The sequence below is a fragment of the Antechinus flavipes genome, chromosome 4, assembly GCF_016432865.1.
Source record: "Antechinus flavipes isolate AdamAnt ecotype Samford, QLD, Australia chromosome 4, AdamAnt_v2, whole genome shotgun sequence".
Classification (NCBI taxonomy): Eukaryota; Metazoa; Chordata; class Mammalia; order Dasyuromorphia; family Dasyuridae; genus Antechinus; species Antechinus flavipes.
Window position 1 is genome coordinate 52,086,963 of NC_067401.1, and position 20,341 is coordinate 52,107,303.

Genomic DNA, 20,341 nt, shown 5'->3' on the forward strand with positions numbered 1-20,341 from the left:
AAAAAATCTACCACTTGTTTTAGTGTTTGAATAACACCCATTTGGGGATGGGAGTCTCTTTTTGAGGGTAGGGAGAATGAGGAACAATGAAGGTTGAGACTGTATCAGAACAAGGTATTATTTAAAGACTGATCAGGTAGAAGCTAAATGATTTTTTGTCCAAGATGTTTTAGAGAGAAATGGTTCCTTGGAGAGTTAATCATTTATTAAATTATAATCAATCATTTAAGTTAAACATTTATTAATCAGCTATTATGTGTCAGGCACTGTGCTAAGCACTGGGGATACAAGTAAAAGCCCAAAAAAGGCCCTACCCTCAAGGAGCTTACATTCTGATTGGGAAAAGCAACACCTAAAAAGGAGCTGGAAGGAGTGCCCAAGTGATGGCATAATTTCAAAGAGCATAAAATCAAAAGCACAGTCAGGAGGGTAATAAAGAATGGCCTGTCATGAATGAAATATGGCTAATCTGAACTAGCAGCTCCAAAATGGAGACCCAGAAAGGAATTCGCTATTGGGAGAAAGGGATCACCACGGCAGAGCCATATTGCAAGGTGAGAAAGTCCCAGGATGCCAGGATGAAAGGGCAGCTGGGTCACAACTGCAAAGTCTACAGTCAGAAGCATAGCCAAGCGGGAACTAAAGCATGGTCAACAGAAGTCAGTCATCCCCCAAATGGAAACCCTGCCACAAACTCACCAATGGGAGAAGGGGAGTGGCTTGGCAAAGGAATATTTCAGATAAGAAGATCCAATACGATGTGTTCTCTAACTCTGTGCTTCTGAGCGCAAAAACCAGTGTTGACCTAATGACATTAGAATCAACACATTCTAATTTCCCAGAAACTGCCACTCCAAGAGGCTGTGCTGTGCTGTGACCCAGGTCCTCTGACACAGAAGCCAGATTCCTTCAGATTCCTTCCTATTGGGCTATCCACCTATTAGTATTATTGTGGTTCAGTTGTTTAGTCATAACTTACCTTTCATGATTCCATTTGGGGTTTTCTTGGCAGAGTTACTGCAATGGTTTGCTATTTCCTTCTCCAGCTCATTTTACAGATAAGGAAATAGGAGCAAATATGGTTAAGTGACTTGCCCAGGATCATATAGCTAATATGAATCTAAAGACAGATTTAAACCAGAAAGATGAATCTTCCTGACTCTCAGCCTGGTACCTTATTCACTGCATCATCCAACTGCCCTAGTGTTAGTTTAATATCATGTGTAATTTGGTAAACATGACCTCTGAACTATATCTAAATTATTTTCAAAGTTGTAGAGGAAGAGCATTCTAGCATTCCACCAAACTCTTGCTTTATAGGTTGACATTTATCCATTCATCAGAAGCTTAGGATCATAAAAAATAAAATAAAATAAAATAAATAATAAAAAATAAAATAAAATAAAATAAAAATTAAAAAATTAAAAAAGAAAAAAGAAAAAAAAGAAAGAATCTTAGGATCAGAAGAAGCCTCAGAGACCAGGAGTTGGCAAACTGTAGCCTAAGGGCCAAAGCTATCCTGGTGCCTGTTTTTATATTACTCATGAACAAAGAATGATTTTTACATTTTTAAATCAAGTTTTTATTAAACATTAAAATGTAAAAAACCACTCTTACTTTGCAGGCTATATGAAAATAGGCAAGCTGACTGGATTATAGTTTGCTGCCCCTTGATCTTGCTGACCAAAAATCTCAGATACAAATCTCTAACAGGTGTTCATTCAGCTTACATGTTTCTACATCAATTGAGAAAGACCTCACTGGTCTCCTGGAGTAGTTCATTCCACTCCTGGAGAGCTCTAATTGGTAGGAAGCACCGTGGAAAGAGCCTAGAATATGAAATTAGAAGGCCTGGGAAACTGTCATCTATTACCTGTGTAACCTTGAAGCAGATCATTTAACCTCTGCTGACCTCTATTTCCCCACCTATTAAAGGAGGAGATTGAGCTAAATGATCTCCTAACATACACTATAGCTCTAATCTATTATCCTGTAATCCTTCAACCCCTCCCTTGAAACGAGGACTGCCCGTCACCCCTCCAATTAGATCCCAGACTCTGGAACTGTCATTATGTTCCCTAGCTGAAGTCCTACAGGACAATGGACCTGAAGCTTGGGTTTGATGGGAATGAAAGGACTCTGGGTTTCCTTGTGGAAGGCAAAGATGCTTCAAGACATCCCAATGAAGACTGCAGAAACAGACTGTTTATAGGGACCCCAACAAGAATCTTCCTCAGGGAAAGGAAAGAGGAAGCAGGGGAGGGAGTTCTAGTCCCCAAAAGTGAACAGAACAAAGAACCACTCGCTCTTCATGTAGAAACTCTCAGAAAGAGACAGAGACAGAGACAGAGACAGAGACAGAGAGACAGAAAGGAGAGAGAGAGACAGAGAGAGAGAGAGAGAGAGAGAGAGAGAGACAGAAAGAGAGACAGAAAGAGAGACAGAAAGAAGAGAGAGAGAGAAAGAGAGAGACAGAAAGAAGAAAGAGAGAGAGAGAAAGAGAGAGAGACAGACAGACAGAAAGAAGAAAGAGAGAGAGAGAAACAGAAAGAAGAGAGAGAGAGAGAAAAACAGAGAGAGAGAGAGACAGAAAGAAGAGAGAGAGAGAGAGGGAGGGGAGAGAGGCTGGCTACTCCTTGGCAGCTTAAATGCTCCAAAGATAGATTGTTTGTTCCTCCCCAAAGCCCACAATGGAAAAGAATTAATTAGACGTGGTTTTGGCTGACTCCACAGAACGGTGCCAGGCAGCCTAGGTCAGGGCAAGGGAGGTAGGCAGGATGGAACTGAGGCGATTGATCCTTTCTCAGCAAAGTACATCCTGGCAAAGTTAGGAAGCAGTGAACAGCCTGGTATTGAAAAATGAGATCAGCTTGTGTTGACTCCAGTGTCATGATGACAGCATTTCCTGGTTAAAATCTGAGGTTTAGATTTTGAGGGGGGATTACAGGCTGTTAGAGAAAAGTTCTCGGAGCTCTAAAAGAACAGGACTATGAAACTCTCAGGCAAAATCTTTACTCAGATGGCCCATGGCTTGGAGGGTTGTATTAGGATATCTTAAGACACTCTGGGACTGAACATAGTACTGGATGAGCAAAGGACTTAACCTGGCAAAACCTTAAGCCTCCAGGTGTCATCTCTTCAAATCCCTTACCAAAAACAGTGCTAGGAACTCTGCTTAAATACAAAGCAAAGAAGTTTGGTGCCCTGGGACAATGCTCCATTTGCTTCACCCTAGTTAATGCTTTACTTGTCTCTAGTCAAATCAGTGGAAGAGCAGTTTCCCAAATTCTCTCTGGTTTTGGACCCACCCCATCCCATCTCCACCCCCCATCCCAGCACCAGAGTACTTGCAGCAATTAGGTGCTCACTGGAATCAACACTAGGGGCATTCTGAAATGCTTTCAACTGAGCAAATGATTTAGAGAAATAATTGGCCACATTTTCCAAGCTCCTAGCTTTACCTTTAGCCTATGTAATAGCAACAAAGGCTGTATCCCTAACCCAGCTGTTTTCAAGGTTTTTCCCATCCCATCTCCCCACCTCTTGGGGCATCTTATCTGTTTCCTACTGTCCTCCAAAGGTTATGAGTGAGAAAGTGGGAACTTCCCCATTACTATATAAAGTACATCCCAGGTCTGTTAAGAGACAACTCTGTCTTTTTTCCTCATGCTGGCAGATGAAGATGACTCCCTCCCCCTCTCCCTCCTTCTCTTCCTCCTTCCTTCCTTGTCTATCTGACATCAGAGTAAATATTTACAAGCTTTTCACTCAGGCTGATGCTGCCTTTCCTCAAGGTTGTTCAACCCTACCCCCTTTCACCTTGGGCTCTCTGCCAGGGAGAAAAAGTAGTTATCTGATTTTGGTGGCTGAGGCTGTGCATCTCAGGTCTGGGGAAGACTTCTTGGAGCAAGGATAGTAGAGCAAATGTTAGCCCTCAACCAAAGCCAATCCTCTGAGAGAGAGAGAAACTCTGAAAATAAGCATCTACCTACATGTCTGCGGCCTAAAAAGGAAATGAATGTTCCTTCTTTCCTTCACTTCCTTAACCTCAATATTTCTCTTTTCTTTTCTCTCTCTCTCCCTTATTTCTCTTTTTCTCTCTCTTGCTCTTTCTTTCTCTCCTCTCTCATCCTTTCTCCTTTCCTCTTTCTCTCTTTCTCTTTCTCCTTCTCCCTCTTCTTTACTCCTTCCTCTCATCCCCTTCTCTTTCTCTCTCTCTCTCTCTCTCTCTCTCTCTCTCTCTCTCTCTCTCTCTCTCTCTCTCTCTCTCTCTTCCCTTCCCTAACCTTTCTTATCTCTCTCCTTTTCCCTCCCTACTTCTCTTCCTTCCTCATTTATTAATCTCTCTCCCACTCCTCTCCACTCCCCTATCTTCCCCATCCTCTCCTCCCACATCCCTCCCTCCCACTCTCTCTTCATCTTTCTCCTTCCATTCTTCCAAGGAGAAAACTATGTTGGCCACTCCAGAAGAGAGATATAAATATTCAGGTACTAAAGGGCACCTGTAAGCAAAACTGTTAAAAGGTACTTAAAGAATGGAGGGTGAGATTGATGGAGAGCTAGAGCACTCAGAATGAGTGATCATCACCAAAGGGGAATGAGCATTTCCTGCAATCATCTCCTTTCGAAAAGGCAAAAACTGACGCTCCATACCCCTCCTCTCCCATTGAAATCTGCACCTATTGGGAATGGGTAAAGGCCGGTTAGCCTGTGCTCTGTATTTTCCTCAGCTGAACTAGAAGGCAGATTCATCTTCCCGAGTTCCAATCTAACCTCAGACACTCCCTAGCTGTGTGACACTGGGCCAGGCACTTCACCCTGTCTGCCTCAGTTTCCTCCTCTATAAATGAGCTGGAGAAGGAAATGGCAGACCACTCCAGTATCTTTACCAAGAAAACCCCAAACGGAGTCAAAAAGAATCAGATATGAATGAAAACAACCAAACAAGTTTAATATGTAATCCTCTTTCTTGCATGCTTCTTTATAAATAGAAATTTTTATGTTGGATGGTGTTTATCGAGTGCATAATAATAAAAAATTAACATTTTAAAAGATTTTAAAATGAGAGGCAGTATGTATGAATGAATTGAAAAAAACAACACTTATTAAGTTTTTACCACATGCAAAGCACCACATTAAGAATTGAGGCTATAAATAGAAAAATTAGGCAGTCCCTCCTCTCAAGGAACACATAGTCTAAAAAGGGGAGAAAACGTGTAAATTTCAAGTCAGATAGAAAGGTCCTCAGGTGGGGGGGATAGCATCAAAGGAGACTAGAATGTCCCTTCTTTTATGTCACTTCCTCTGATAAAAATCATATCAAGCATAGTGAAAAGAGAACTTGGCATCAAACCACAAATACTGGAATTTTTAGTCTATTTCTGACATACTGGCTGTGTGACCTTGGACATATCAGCTAACCTCCAGGACTCCCAGCAAGTCTCAAAGACTATAAACTGCAAAGTAGGGGTTTGCCTGCATTAGCAGAGGCAATTTTATCACCTGGGAGTTGCCTATACCGATGAAATTCCAAATCTAGTCCCAATGCTTAAAAATCATTTTTAAAGAAAAATATGGAGCTAAATGCTAGCATGGAAAAGGTGATCTTAGGTTTGAATATTAAAGAATTATCATTATTATAATCATAGACAAGCCATGTTTGTAGAACTGCAAATGATAGAATGCTGCAGTCTCATAAAAACTGAAGTGGAGGATTTCTCAAGGAGCAGCAGAAAGGTGAATAGTGAATAGTTGGGGTGAGCAAGCTGCAATACATTATATATACAGGGAATCACAGAGAAGAGAGAAAAATCAAGGCTGTCACCAAAGAAGTGTATGAGGACAAAGTCGGTTGTCTGATGATGGAGAAGAACTCATATGATCCATTTGTAGCATTCCCCCCCTCCCCATCAAGGGAATTTAAGGAAAATTGCAAGATCCCTTGGGACAACAGCTCAAACAACCTTTCAAGGTAGATGCTGTTATTAAACCTATTTTTTTCTTTGTTGTTGTCATTTCAGTCACATCTGACTCTTCATGACTCCATTTGGGGTTTTCTTGGCAGAGATATTGGAGTGGTCTACCATTTCCTTCTCTATTCATTTTACAGATGAGGAAACTGAGGCAGACAGAGTCAAGTGCCATGCCCAGTGTCACACAGTTAGTATGGTCCAAGACTGGTTTGAACTCAGGCCTTCCTGACTCCAGATCCCACACTTTATCCATTGTGTAGCTGAGGAGGAGGAGGATGGCGATTGTTATCGTCTCATAAGAGATCATGGGTGGGAATCACAGAGAAAGAAAAAAGCATGGATTGGTTGCAGTCTGCATCATTGGAGGGAATGCTTCCGATGCTTTCATGCTTTACAGATTCATGAAGGGGAATAATGGTAGAATAAAAGGCCTTGCACATTTCCTTTTCAGCCCTCTCCTAATTCCAAGTCCAGTGATCTTTTCCATTACACCAAGCATGCTTGAATTCCTTGACCTCCATTAGTACCAGGCCCAATGAATGAATACATTCATTCATTCATCATTTATTTATTTCACAAAGACTTACTGAACCATTTTCTCTATTCAACTGGGCTGCACAGTAGACAGAGCTCTGGGCCTGGAATCATGAAAATCTCAGACGAAATCTGGCCTCAGACACTTACTCTGAGCAAGCCAATTTAAAAAAAAAAATCTCTCTCTACCTCAGTTTTCTCATCTGTAAAATGGGGGTAATAATAGCACCTATCTCACAAGGTTACTGTGAGGTTCAAATGAAATGATAATTGCAAAAGGCTTAGCACAGTACCTGGCACGTAATAAATACATATAAATGTGAGCTATTACGAATTATTATTATTAGGTTTTTGTTGAATGAATGTGTGAATGAATAAATAAAAATGAATCATTTTTAAGTGCCAAAGTTCTTAGCTTGGGCTGCTCACAGAAAAATCGAGATAGTCTTTCTCAAAGACTTCATACTCTAATTAGGGGAGACAATATATAAAAGAAAGTTCAGCAGCAGGACAGATGGAAAACTTCAGAAGTCCCCAAAATGCCACAGTGAGTCAGATGCGAAGGCCCAAGGGTCCTTATATTATTTCAGAACTTCAGATGTGAGTACTGGAGGTCAGCAGAGCATATGGTAAAGCTGGAGAACCTGAAGATGCAGCAGCAGGGCTGATGACAAGTCCCTTGTTCTTCCATCTTACCCAAAGGAATACCATCATTGATGGCTCCCATCTCACCAAGCCATGTGAGCAGTGGAGCAGTCCGGTAAAGTTTTAAATAGCCCAGCCAGGGAAGGGAGAGAAAAGGGAAGGGAAAGAGACAGGAAGCTTTCTTGTTGTGACCAGTCTTTCTGCATCATTGCCATCCTAGATAGGATCTGTTAACCCACGGTTAGGTAGCAAGACCAGGATGTCCCAGCAAAAAAGCGTGAGGAATAAATAGGTAGTAGGAAAACAAAGAGAGAGCAATGTCCCCCCAAAATAATAGAGAATATGCAAGAAGAAGATTGAAGGAGGTTTAATGGGGTGTGATTGCAACAAAAAGAGGTCAAGAAGGATAAGAATTAAGAAAAAGCCATCAGATTTAATTTAATTTAATTTAAGCACTGACAGCTTTGGAGAGAGCAGATTCAACTGAGATATGATTATAAGGGGTTCTGAGAGAAACTGGCACTGTGGTACAATGGAAAGAATGATGGATTTGGAATCACAGGATCTGAGTTTGAAAATTGGTTCTGCCTCTTATTGTCTGTGTGACTTTGAACCTATTCTTTAATTTTTCTGTGCTTCAGATTCCATGTTCTGTGATTGTCTTCCACTGTGAAAGTGACACATTTTCTCTGAACTGTCCAGATTTTGAAGGCACCAAAGATAGGGAGAATGTGGAACTCGAGGGGTTGAAATGAGTGATGACACAGATGGCATTTAATTGAGAACTTTTTGCTTTGCCTTTCATTGTTCCCCTATCTGGACAAGCTATCTCTTGATCAAAAGACTTGCATTATCAAAATCATAATAAATGAATGAATGAATGAATAATTCGCAGATCCCAGATTAAAAAGCTCCCAGTGGTTTTGCCCAGCTCTAAGGTACAAGGTTCTTGTCACCACATGTGCATCTGGAGCCAAGTGGAGCAGCTTGAGCTTGGAGACAGCCACCTGGTGATTGACACTGGTACTACAACCCAAGTAGTCCATTGGGGAAAGGGTGGAGAAAAAAGTGACTTCATGATCTTTTAGGAGTAAATGAGAGGGGTGATTACTATGTGATTACTATGGGGATCTGATAACTGATTGTGAGAGTCATGAAAATATAATATATTATTAGTAAATGTTTAATTTGTATATCTAGTTTAGATACCTGTATACCCAGAGTCACCTAAAAATTTCTTGGGTACAAAGGGGTCACGAGTGGGAAACGTTTAAGAAGCCCTGAATTAGATGACTTCTCAGAGGCCTTCCAATTCAAAATCTGTAATATCCTATGAGTGAGAGAAGTTGATATAATTTTGAATTTTTTGTATATTTATATTTCAGTATTCCTTCTTTCATGTATCTCTGGTCTCATTGATGGGATACTTCTTTTAATTAGACAAATGGCAAACCATCCATGCTTTCCAATCCTGTTTGATTCTGATCTTTTTCTTCCTATCCATTTTCCATAAGGGAACTATCCAGTGCACTGAGGGACTTATGGATTGTGTTAGACCAAAAACCTCTTTTTCGTTTTTATGTTTTTTGCTGCCTGGTGTAGACCTCTATAGATCTCTTCTCAAAATAATGTTTTTAAATAATTGAAGAAAATGTTGAATTTCAGTTAGAACAGATGTTCTTAACCTGAGGTCTGTGTCTGAGGGTTTTTTTTTAGCATTTTGATAATAATATTTTATATTTGAAGTGGTAGAGTAGATAGAATAATGGGGGAAATCTCGGTTCAAATATTTCAAAGTACAGATACTTATAAGTTATTCGACCCTTTGCAAGGCACTTAATCTCTATTTGCCTCAGTTTCCTCAATGATAAAAGGGGAATAATAATAGCATTTACTTCTCCAGGATTTTTATAAGATTCAAATGAAGATAATAGTTATAAAAAGTTCATAGTCCTGGACCATATTAAATGCTACATAAATGCCTATTCTTTTTTCCTTTCCCTTTCAATATAATTGGTTTTCTTTGTAATCCTATGTGATTCATTCTATACATTTAAAAATATTATTCTGAGGAGTCCATAAACTTCACCAAAATATGAGAAGAATCCATGAGTAAAGGTGAGTGAAAATAAAGATGTAATTTTTTTTCCCATCCAAGTTTACAATCCCCTTGAAATCATCTGTGGACTTCCTAATTAAGAACCCCTGCTCTAGATCTCATGATGTTATGTGGGTGCTAGGAAGCACCTGAACTATCCAGCTGTTTACCTTTTGTCGTCAATACATCCACTATCTCCAATCACACACCTTTTTGATCATATCCTTTACCTTACTTTGTGTGTTTAATTACATCATTGCAATATACTGTGCCAGGAGGTAAGAGATATTGGACAGAAAGCCAGAAATGCCTGGGTTTAAATCATAGCCTTAATACAAATTGGCTAGGTGACCCTAGGCAAGTCATAACGTTCATTGATAGAGGAAGTTATTTACCAGGAGATCCCTATATCGGTGAAATCATGGATCTGATTTAAAGAAGAATTTCATTGACCATATGTCTCTGTTGTCCTATGGGTGACTCATGACTTGGATTCCTCAGAGACCATACTGTTTCATAACTTCCTGCTATGTAGCATGAGCAGAAGCAAACTGGTAGAAGAACAATGGAATTTTATTTCAAAGAGGAACTTGGGATGATTACTGCCCAATTTCCCAAATGCAATCCAGTTCACTCTCCTCCTCTTATTCAGTTCTCAATTTCCATGCTATGATGGGCCAGCTCTGTGGGACAGTTATACATTTGGTTTTTCCTTTGTGGATAGTTAGACTAAACACTTATGAGTAGTGATGAACCTTACTTAGAAAGTTCTGCAACTTTCTGGGATTTAATATTAGTCTAATATTATCTGCAAAGAGGAACATCTGGAGGACCTCATTCCCTATAGGAAATCTTTCTTCCATTTGGACTCTGCATTATACTTCCTTCTTGATAGTAGCCAATCTTTTTAGTGAGAATATATCTCCATTGTTTACACCTCATCTGATATTAATCATCAGGAGATCATCAAAAACTTATCACCACGGTTGCTTTTATCAAGGAGTCTTGTATATCTTAATATGTATAGAATGCTGCCTTATTGGCAGCAAAATTACTTTTCAACGAACAGGAAGCAAAGTGGGGCTGTTGTATTCTCTGTACCTTTTAATCAATTGTGTAAAAGACGTGCTCTGTTTTCAAATATCATTTGGGAAATCCTGCCTATTAGACCCTTCTCATATTTTCATCAAGGACGTCCTCAAAAATGTGTGTGAATTATTCTCATGGAGATTTTGTAGAGGTGAGAAGGGAGGCATATGAGTCAATAGTTATTGATGTCTTTTTTGGTAGCAATAACAGCCATGATATTTCTCGCCCCCCCCCCCCGGCAATCATTAAGCATCTTCTTCCCTTTCAGATAGCTCACAAAATCAATTCCTTCAAAATTGTGTTGCTTCCAGCATGGATCTCTCCTGTTTATACTTGGCCTGATGCAGCTGTTTTTTTCTGTCTTTGTTTTCCAAAATTGCTATTTCTGCTTTCTCACATTTCCTCGTGTTTAGTTCAACTCATTTCACTTCCTATGGGAAGCTTTTCCTGGTTCCCTAGTTATTTAAGCTCTCTCAGATTGTCCTTAATTTACTTATATGGGTCAGTGCTATATCTTCCTAGTAGAATATAAGCACCACGAAAGCAGGGGATTCTGTTGTCTTGACATCCCTAGTATCCCTTTCACAGAGTAATAACTGCTTTGAATACTTGTGTTTGCACTGAAATTACTGAGTATCAAAGAATGAGCTAGTTTGATTTGGAAGGAATATTCCCATCTTTTTCTCTGCAACAGATCTTGACCCGTTAGCTGGTCATTTTTTGCTTTTGTTTATGTAAGCACATGACTCAGTATCCCATGAAATTACATTTCTTGCTGTCTGGATACATTATAAAACCATCTCCCATCAAATCCTTTCTAAAACCTTTCCAAAGAGAACCTGTGAACCATACTTTCATTTATCACATCTTCCTTATGTCTTCTGGTCTCATTTTTTTTAGCAAAAATATCATTACTGATCAAATGAGATCATTATGGATCAAATGAGATAATATTTCTGAAGCACTTAGTACAGTGCCTGACACATAGTAGATGATTCATAAATGCTAATTCCCTTCCCTTATTATTGAAATGATCCATTTTTTCTAGTAGTATGATATTCATTGGTCATTGGTCAAGGTTCTCCAATGTAGAAGACATATCAGCAGTTAAATTAGTTTTTTTAAGTGATTTAAAGCCTTTGTAATACTTTAAGTTCATTCTCAAACACTTGCCGTATGATCCTGAGCAAGTTTCCTACCTTCTGTCTGCCTCAGTTTTCTCATCTGTAAAATGGGAATAACAATAACACTTAACTCCTAGGACTGTTGCAAGAGAGAGATTAGATAATACTTACAAAGTACTTTGCAAATCTTAAAGTGCTATATAAATGCTAGTTTTTATTAGCTATTATTATTTTTATCACTCTTTGCCTCTTTTTCATCACTGTAACAGAAGAGGAAAGTGGGTCACTCAAGAGTGACCATGTTTCATGAGTTGCCATAGCCCAAGAATTCATTACCGAGTGACCAGCCTCTCTAATTATGAGCTTCTCTTTTATTAGTCAAGCTTGACCCCAGAAAGTAGGTTCCATCTGTTGTTAGGACTATACAGCTTGGTGTGTAAACTTTTTACCTTAGGGTAAACTCACATACCACCATGAAGCATCAGAGTTTATTTGTGGATTTGTATCTATGTATCATGTCATTTTATATTAATGATGTCTATAAATATGTCATGTGCCCCTACTAGATTATAAGTTTCATGAAGGGAGAAATCATGTCTTTAGTAAACTCTATTATCTTCCCTGGTACTTAGTGCAGGGCTTACTGTATATTCACCGAATGAATATCCACTGAATGGAATCACTGAATACCCCACGACACTATAATAGGCACTGTGAGAAAATAAAAAGATGAATAATAACTGATCCCTGCCCTCCCCAGCCCATATCAAGGGAAATCACAGCAGGAGCCACACTGAATTCCATATTCCGGGTATTGTTCCATAAATACATCGCCAACCTCTTCATCCTGTGTTGGAAATGATTAAACGATACAGTGTATTTGATATGACAATCTATTGCTTTAATAGAGCCCAGGGTAAGATAAGATTAAAAGAAATGCCACAAAGGAGAGAAGAAAAATCTTTCATCTCTAGAAAGTAATGAAGACAGACCCCAGATACGATAAAGGTCTGTCTCTAAGTGGTGGGATCAAATTATATAAGGCTGTAATGAGCTTGACACAATTGGATTTCCATATGCAGCTCTCATCACCCAGAGCTTCCCTAAAGCAATAAAAACCACTTTCTCATATGGGGAGGGAAGAACATTGTTTGGATGTAAACATGCAGTTGGAGGGGAAAGAAGGACACGAGCAGATTTTCTGAAGCAAGGAGCTTGTTGGGATGAGAATGACTTTTGGAAACTTGGCCCAGTTGGGCAGAGAGAGAACAGATAGATTTCCCCCCTTTCTTCCTTCCCTCTTTCTACTTCTATTTCTCTGGCCTGTCTAGCTGGGGTAAGCATTTGAAGGAACAGAGGGAGAAGGGGCAGGTCACTGGTTCAGACTTTAGAACTAGAAGGACCTAGTCAGAACCCCTTTTTTTCTATACAAGTAAACTGAGGCCAAAACAGATTAAATGACTTTCTAATGTCCCATAAATCATTAGTAAGCCAGAGGTGCTGTTTTAAAAACTCCAGAGCAGCCAGGTACAAGAGAAAGATATTGGCTCAATCCTATCTTTGACCTTCCTATCTGGAGGATCTTCTGGCTTCTATAAAATGAAAAGCAGGTTAGTCCAAATGGCTTCCATGGTCTCTTCCAGCTCTAAGTCTATGATCTAACCAAATACAATGTGCTTTCTACCTTTAAAAGTCATGCAATTTTCTATGCTTGTTTAACCGGATTTGTAGCCCCAAACTCCAGTCCCGTGTTCTAGCCTCACCAATTCCTGGGGGTGAAAAGGATAACCTCCATTTCCATCACTGCTCCCAGACTAGGGCAGATATTGGTAGATGCTTTCTTTAGATGGCTGAGGAAGAACGCAGACAGTGAAAAACTAAACCTTTTGCTTAAGTCTGTGTACCTAATCTTAGACATTCACTGGTTTACATTCTTGACCCTGCCTCTCACTCTCTGTCAGTTCTTTGTAGCTGAATTTATTTTGCTGACTTGCTATAGCTCTACTCTTTAGAATTTCCTTAAGCTCAAATCTTTTGCATACAGAGTTGACATGACTCATGATGTGCATTATTTTTTGAGAAGTAGAGATGGCTTTAGCTAAACTATCCACACTCTCTCAACCCAACACTGCCAAGATATATTATTTGTGAAATAAATGTCCAACGTTTGGGGTACAATGTATGGCCTAGCCATAGCAAAGTTCTGTGACCTACTTGTAGATGGAACTGTGACCCTTAGCCCTATTTACTTTGGGCTGCTAACCAATTTACCTCAATGAGAAAATTGTTCCCAAAAGGTCCATTGAAGTTTCCTTACCTGTCCCTCTGGGCCCATTCTAAACCTTCTTTGATCCCTAGATATTTCTTGTATCCAGTATGTTCCTGAATATTATTACTAGAATTGATCATCATTATTTTCCTGTCAGTGGCCAAGGCAAAATCCTCTGGGCTAATGGACAAATCATGGTAAATGCCTTGCACTTCTATTAGATAATCCAACCCCCTGGATCCCTGGACTAGTTTTAACAGTTAACAACCAACCAAATAGAACTCAGGATGAGTCCTGTTCCTAGGTAGAGGAGTCTGAATAGGAGAACACAACAAATGACTGAATTAAGCAAATAAGCAAGCATATATTAAGCACCTCCTATGTGTCAAGCAAATGAAATAATCCCTGGCCTCAAGGAAATTATATTCTATCTGAAAATAGCCCGGGATGCAGTGGGAAACCTTGACCTTTTTAAGCTAAGGACTTTAACCGGTCTCAGTTTGACTAAGGCAACACCTATTCAGTGATCAAGGATAGAGAAGAAAAGTTAAGGCAAAGAACGGCCTTTTTTTTTTTTTTACCTGTTCATAAATTATCTGATCTATATCTGGCCACTGGACCCAAATGGTTCCAAAGGAGAAAATGAGGCTGGTGATTTTACACAGCCCTCCCTCACTCAAATCTAGATCTCAGATATCATGGTTATCATCCAGAATGAAGCGCAAAGAATAACAACATTGTATCTAGAGAGAACATATAACTGAAAAAATATCTATAAGATATGTGTAACAATATATAATATATATGTACAAAGTAATTTGGGAGGGAGAAGATATTAAGTACTCAAGATTATGGAAAGCTTCATGGAGAAGACTGAGTTTGAGGTGAGCTTTGAAGAAAACTAGGGATTCCAAGAGATTGGGGCAAAAAGAGAGGGCAAGGGAAAGAGAGATGGGAGGTGGATAAAGAGCCTTTTGTGAAGAACAAAAAGAGAAGTTTGGCCAGACTGGGGAAAGAGAAGTGCCATAAGGTAACAAAGTGCCCCCCTAACCTAACTCTCTATAACTGCAAACTTCCTTAGAACCATAAATATGAACTAAATGACCCTGGGAAGATCCTGTGAGTCTGGAGTTGTTACCCTCCTGGTTACAACCACAGAGGAGTCTATTGGTGAACGGGGAGTTACCTGCTGAGACTCAGAGTTTGAACTGGGGGCTATTTTACATTCTTTAGGGTCCCCTCCTCCAGCTCTTCTCATCTCTCCTCTCCCTCCCCCAAAGTCTCCTTCCCTCCCTGAATTAATTTCTTAGTTGTGCTGCTGTCATGGTTACCCTGATAAGGCTTATTAGGAAGAAAAAAGCAGCTAATATGTACCTTGCGTCCTTCCCATTCCTGCCCAGTGGGAAAGATAGACAGACCTCCAGGTCAGAAGTTCTTAGGACCAAGGAAAATTTCAATGAATAAGAAGCTGGAGGCATCCTCAACTGGGAGGTTCTGGAACATATATCATAGAAATCAGTGTTCCAAAGTCACATCCGTCCCTCTCTCCTGACACCCAACAGATGCAAATTCATTAGAACAAACTTAGAGAGATATAGCTTCCAATAGTAGTCCTTTTTGGAGCACTAGGAGGAGGCAATTGGGATTAAATGACTTGCCCAGAATAATAAGTGTCTAAGGCTAGATTTGAACTCAGGTTTTTCTGACTCCTTAACTAGTGTTCTATCCACTGCACCATCTAGTTGTCCCCACATAGTATTGTTCATTAAAAACACACATGTATTAGATTCCTATTATGGGCCCAGCTATGCTAGGGACTAGAGGAAGAATCAAAGAATCAGAGTAGTTCCTCAGGGACCTTGAAATCTAGTTAAGGGATGAGCTACATATGTGAAACATCCTCAGTGCAGGAAAATAAATAAGAAGGGTTAGGTAAATTCTTTAAGTCCAGGGATTATTTCATTTGCTAGGAGGTACTTATTTCCCCACAACTCCCCTTGGAAACAGTACTCATCCTGAGTATGTTTGACTGGTTGTTATCTGTTAAAACTAATCCAGGGATCCAGGGAGATGGACTACCTAATAGAAGTGTAAGACATATACCATGATTTGTCCATTAGCCCAGAGAATCTTGCCTTGGCCACTGTCAGGAAAATAATGATGACCAATTCTAGTATTATCTCCCAAGATTCACCAAAGACTCTGAATTTGACTATAAAATATTCTTTACAGAAATAAAAATAGACCTAAATGTTAGAGAAACATTAATTGTTCATGGATAGGTTGAGCCAATATTTTTTAAAATGGCAATATTACTTAAATTAATTATTCAACATGATATATCAAACTCCCAAAGAATATTTTATAAAATTAGAAAAAATAATAATGAGATTCCTATGGAAGAACAAAAGATCAAGAAACAAAGAGTAATAATGAAAAAAGTGGGAAGGAAGGAGCTCTACTTGTGCCAAATCTTACACTGTACTATAAAGCAGTAATCATTAAAACATTTGGTACTGATTTTAAAGAGAGAAATCAATCAATCAGTAGAGCTTATTATGTATACAATATAACAGAAACAAATAGTGACATGGTGTTTGATAAACCAAAAGACCCCAATTATTGATAGGGGAAGTACACTATTTAACATTATTTAACAACCTGGAAGAAATTAGGTTTCACTTCACTCTATGTAACAAAGTAAGCTCTAAATGGCCTAGATGTAAAAGGTCACATCAAAAACAATTGAAAGGAGAGAGGAAGAAACTACCTTCCAGATTTAAATAGGAAATCAAGAGGAACTCACAAGACTAAAATGGATAAATATTATTATTGTCATCATCACACTGTTTTAGGCAGAACAGCATGAAAGCAAATGCATACAGGTGGGAAACTACAAGACGAAAGACCTTGAATGCCACAAAAAAACATTTAGACTAATAAGAAAGTCACTAAAGATTTTAAGGCAATGGGACAAGACAGCTCTGTGTTTGGATAGAAGGATCACTCTATCAAAAATATGAAAAATGGGAGAGAAATAAATGGAGAAAGGGAAAGCAAGATCTCTGCTGATTTTAAGCACAATGCACAACACAAGGAGACCCTTTCACATTGATACAGAGACGTGTTACCTGTATATATGTATATGACATGATCTTTCTTTACTCAAACAAATGTGAATGACCTTATATTATCATCATCACCATCATCATTTATATAATTGTTTAAAGTTTGTAAAGCATTGTAGATAACAATCCTGTGAGGTAGGTGTTATTATTATTCCCATCTGATAGATGAAGAAACTGTGGCTGCAAGAGATTAAGTCATTTGCTCAAAATCACACAGTCAGTTAATATCTAAAATGGAATTTGAAATCAAGTGTTCTTTCCTAAGTTTACATAAAGATAGCATGTCAATATATTAACTCTCCAATAATTATGTATAGTATCTGAAGTAGCAGCCTACCTGAGTCACCAACCCAGAACTTTCATTCATCTCTGGCACAATTATGAAATAGTCTTCCTAAAAAGCTGAAATATGCCCTCCTGTCACCAAGTCTACATAACCTGAAGACAACTAGACTATCTTCTATATCACCCAATCAGTGACTTCAAATAATAACAAGTCATGTCTTACATTTAGTATTAAACTGGAGAAAATGAAATGGAATATTATTCAAAACATTAAAATATTTTGCTCTATTGTATGTACATAACTCTAGAGTCCCCACTCATTTATCTGGAATCTCTTCTCTCTGTTGCTGACTACCCTCTACATCCACAGGACTCCAATATTTAACATATTATGATTACATGATTTATTGTGCATAGTAAAAAAAAAAGAAGAAGAAAGAAAGAAAGAAACCAAATATACTGTCCTCTCACCATCTCTTAAGCCTCCTCCTGCTTGCCCTTCCAAATTTTCAAAGAGAGAATTCCAAAACTACCCATAGCTGAAAATAAGGAATAAAGAAAAAGGATGGGAGGGTAGGGAGGAAATAACCTCTCTTCTCAAGACCATAGACTTTTAGGAAAGGAAAGCAGAAGAGATAGTGTTGAAAAACAATGTCTGCTTTTCTGCTTATTATTAATCCAACTGAATTCACAGTAATTAACATCTTAACACTTGGGGCATATTTTTGTCAAAGTTTCATCTCTATCCCAGGATCTCTGTCCAATAAGAACATCTCTTCCATAGCTCAGGTCTCCGGCAGCCTCAACAAGTGATCAATAAAGTCTTCAGTGAAAGTAATAGGATAGAAATGGCTATCCATATCCTGTCATGTAGCCAGTCCTATCCTGCAGCATGCTCAGTCCACTGTCCCAGGTCACATTTCTAGATCTCAGCTCAGAATGGAAGAAGCTCACCATCACACATAAAAACTGCAACATGAGATCTTTTTTTTTAAATTTTTATTTAATAATTACTTTATATTGACAGAATCCATGCCAGGGTAATTTTTTTACAACATTATCCCTTGCACTCGTTTCTTTTCTGATTTTTTTTCCCTCCCTCCCTCCACCCCCTCCCCTAGATGGCAAGCAGTCCTTTATATGTTGGATATGTTGCAGTATATCCTAGATACAATATATGTTTGCAGAACCGAACAGTTCCCTTGTTGCATAGGGAGAATTGGATTCAGAAGGTATAAATAACCTGGGAAGAAAAACAAAAATGCAGATAGTTCACATTCGTTTCCCAGTGTTCTTTCTTTGGGTGTAGCTGCTTCTGTCCATCATTTATCAGTTGAAACTCAGTTATGTCTCTTTGTCAAAGAAATACACTTCCATCAGAATACATCCTCATACAATATCGTTGTCGAAGTGTATAATGATCTCCTGGTTCTGCTCATTTCACTTAGCATCAGTTCATGTAAGTCTCGCCAGTCCTCTCTGTATTCATCCTGCTGGTCATTTCTTACAGAACAATAATATTCCATAACATTCATACACCACAATTTACCCAGCCATTCTCCAATTGATGGGCATCCATTCATTTTCCAGTTTCTAGCCACTACAAATAGGGCTGCTACAAACATTTTGGCACATACAGGTCCCTTTCCCTTCTTTAGTATTTCTTTGGGATATAAGCCCAATAGAAACACTGCTGGATCAAAGGGTATGCACAATTTGATAATTTTGGGGGCATAATTCCAGATTGCTCTCCAGAATGGTTGGATTCGTTCACAACTCCACCAACAATGCATTAGTGTCCCAGTTTTCCCGCATTCCCTCCAACATTCATCCTTATTTTTTCCTGTCATCTTAGCCAATCTGACAGGTGTGTAGTGGTATCTCAGAGTTGTCTTAATTTGCATTTCTCTGATCAATAATGATTTGGAACACTCTTTCATATGAGTGGTAATAGTTTCAATTTCATCCTCTGAAAATTGTCTGTTCATATCCTTTGACCATTTATCAACTGGAGAATGGCTTGATTTCTTATAAATTTGAGTCCGTTCTCTCTATATTTTGGAAATGAGGGCTTTATCAGAACCTTTAACTGTGAATATGTTTTCCCAGTTTGTTGCTTCCCTTCTAATCTTGTTTGCATTAGTTTTGTTTGTACAAAGGCTTTTTAATTTGATGTAATCAAAATTTTCTATTTTGTGATCGGTAATGGCCTCTAGTTCATCTTTGGTCACAAATTTCTTTCTCCTCCACAAGTCTGAGAGATAAACTATTCTATGTTCCTCTAATTTATTTATAATTTGTTCTTTATGCCTAGGTCATGGACCCATTTTGATCTTATCTTGGTATATGGTGTTAAGTGTGGGTCCATGCCTAATTTCTGCCATACTAATTTCCAATTATCCCAGCAGTTTTTATCAAATAATGAATTCTTTTCCCAGAAGTTAGGGGCTTTGGGTTTGTCAAACACTAGATTGCTATAGTTGACTATTCTGTCTTGTGAACCTAATCTTTTCCACTGATCCATCTATTTCTTAGCCAATACCAAATGGTTTTGGTGACTGCTGCTTTATAATATAATTTTAGATCAGGTACAGCTAGGCCACCTTCATTTGATTTTTTTTTCATTAATTCCCTTGAGATTCTCTACTTTTTATTGTTCCCTATGAATTTTGTTTGCAACATGAGATCTTAACAATCCCAATGTCCCTCTTATTGTCTTTCTCAATTACAGAAAGCCCGCCTTGCCAGGATCCGTGTGGCCAAGACTGGGAGTTCCAATGCCTACCTGCACAGCAAGAGGAATGGTCTTCTCAACGAAGCCCTGGAGCTGACAGTCAGTATCCTGGAATTGGAGGGGGATAGGGAAATGGGAGGGGAGAGAGAAAAGCTGTGGTTTTCTCCCTCCTGGTGAGCCCTAGATCCTTTTCATGCTCATAGTCTATTTCCCTCTCACCCCCGACAGGTAAGGAGTGATAATTCTGACCTTCCCCCAGATATCTGATCTATTAGATTTGCCTCATTAACCATCTCCTCCAACATATGTATGTGTGGATACACACACACACACACACACACACACACACACACACACACACACACGCAGGGTTTCTCAGTTTGAACTGAATTTTCCCCTCAAGAGGTATTGAGCCTATCTCCTTAGGGGGAACTATTCCAAAGCTGCTTTCCTTCCAATCAAG

The 20,341-nt window shown here is 39.0% G+C and overlaps 1 protein-coding gene across 2 annotated transcripts in view; it reads left to right on the top strand.

The window, feature by feature from the left end:
• Window positions 1-20,341, top strand: part of KCND3 (potassium voltage-gated channel subfamily D member 3) — a 324,678-nt gene that overhangs the window by 292,592 nt on the left and 11,745 nt on the right. For both annotated transcript variants that reach the window (XM_051993025.1, XM_051993026.1), the window contains exon 4: window positions 19,876-19,977. In XM_051993025.1, coding sequence (XP_051848985.1) covers window positions 19,876-19,977 — 102 coding nt within the window. The remainder of the gene's footprint in view (window positions 1-19,875; window positions 19,978-20,341) is intronic.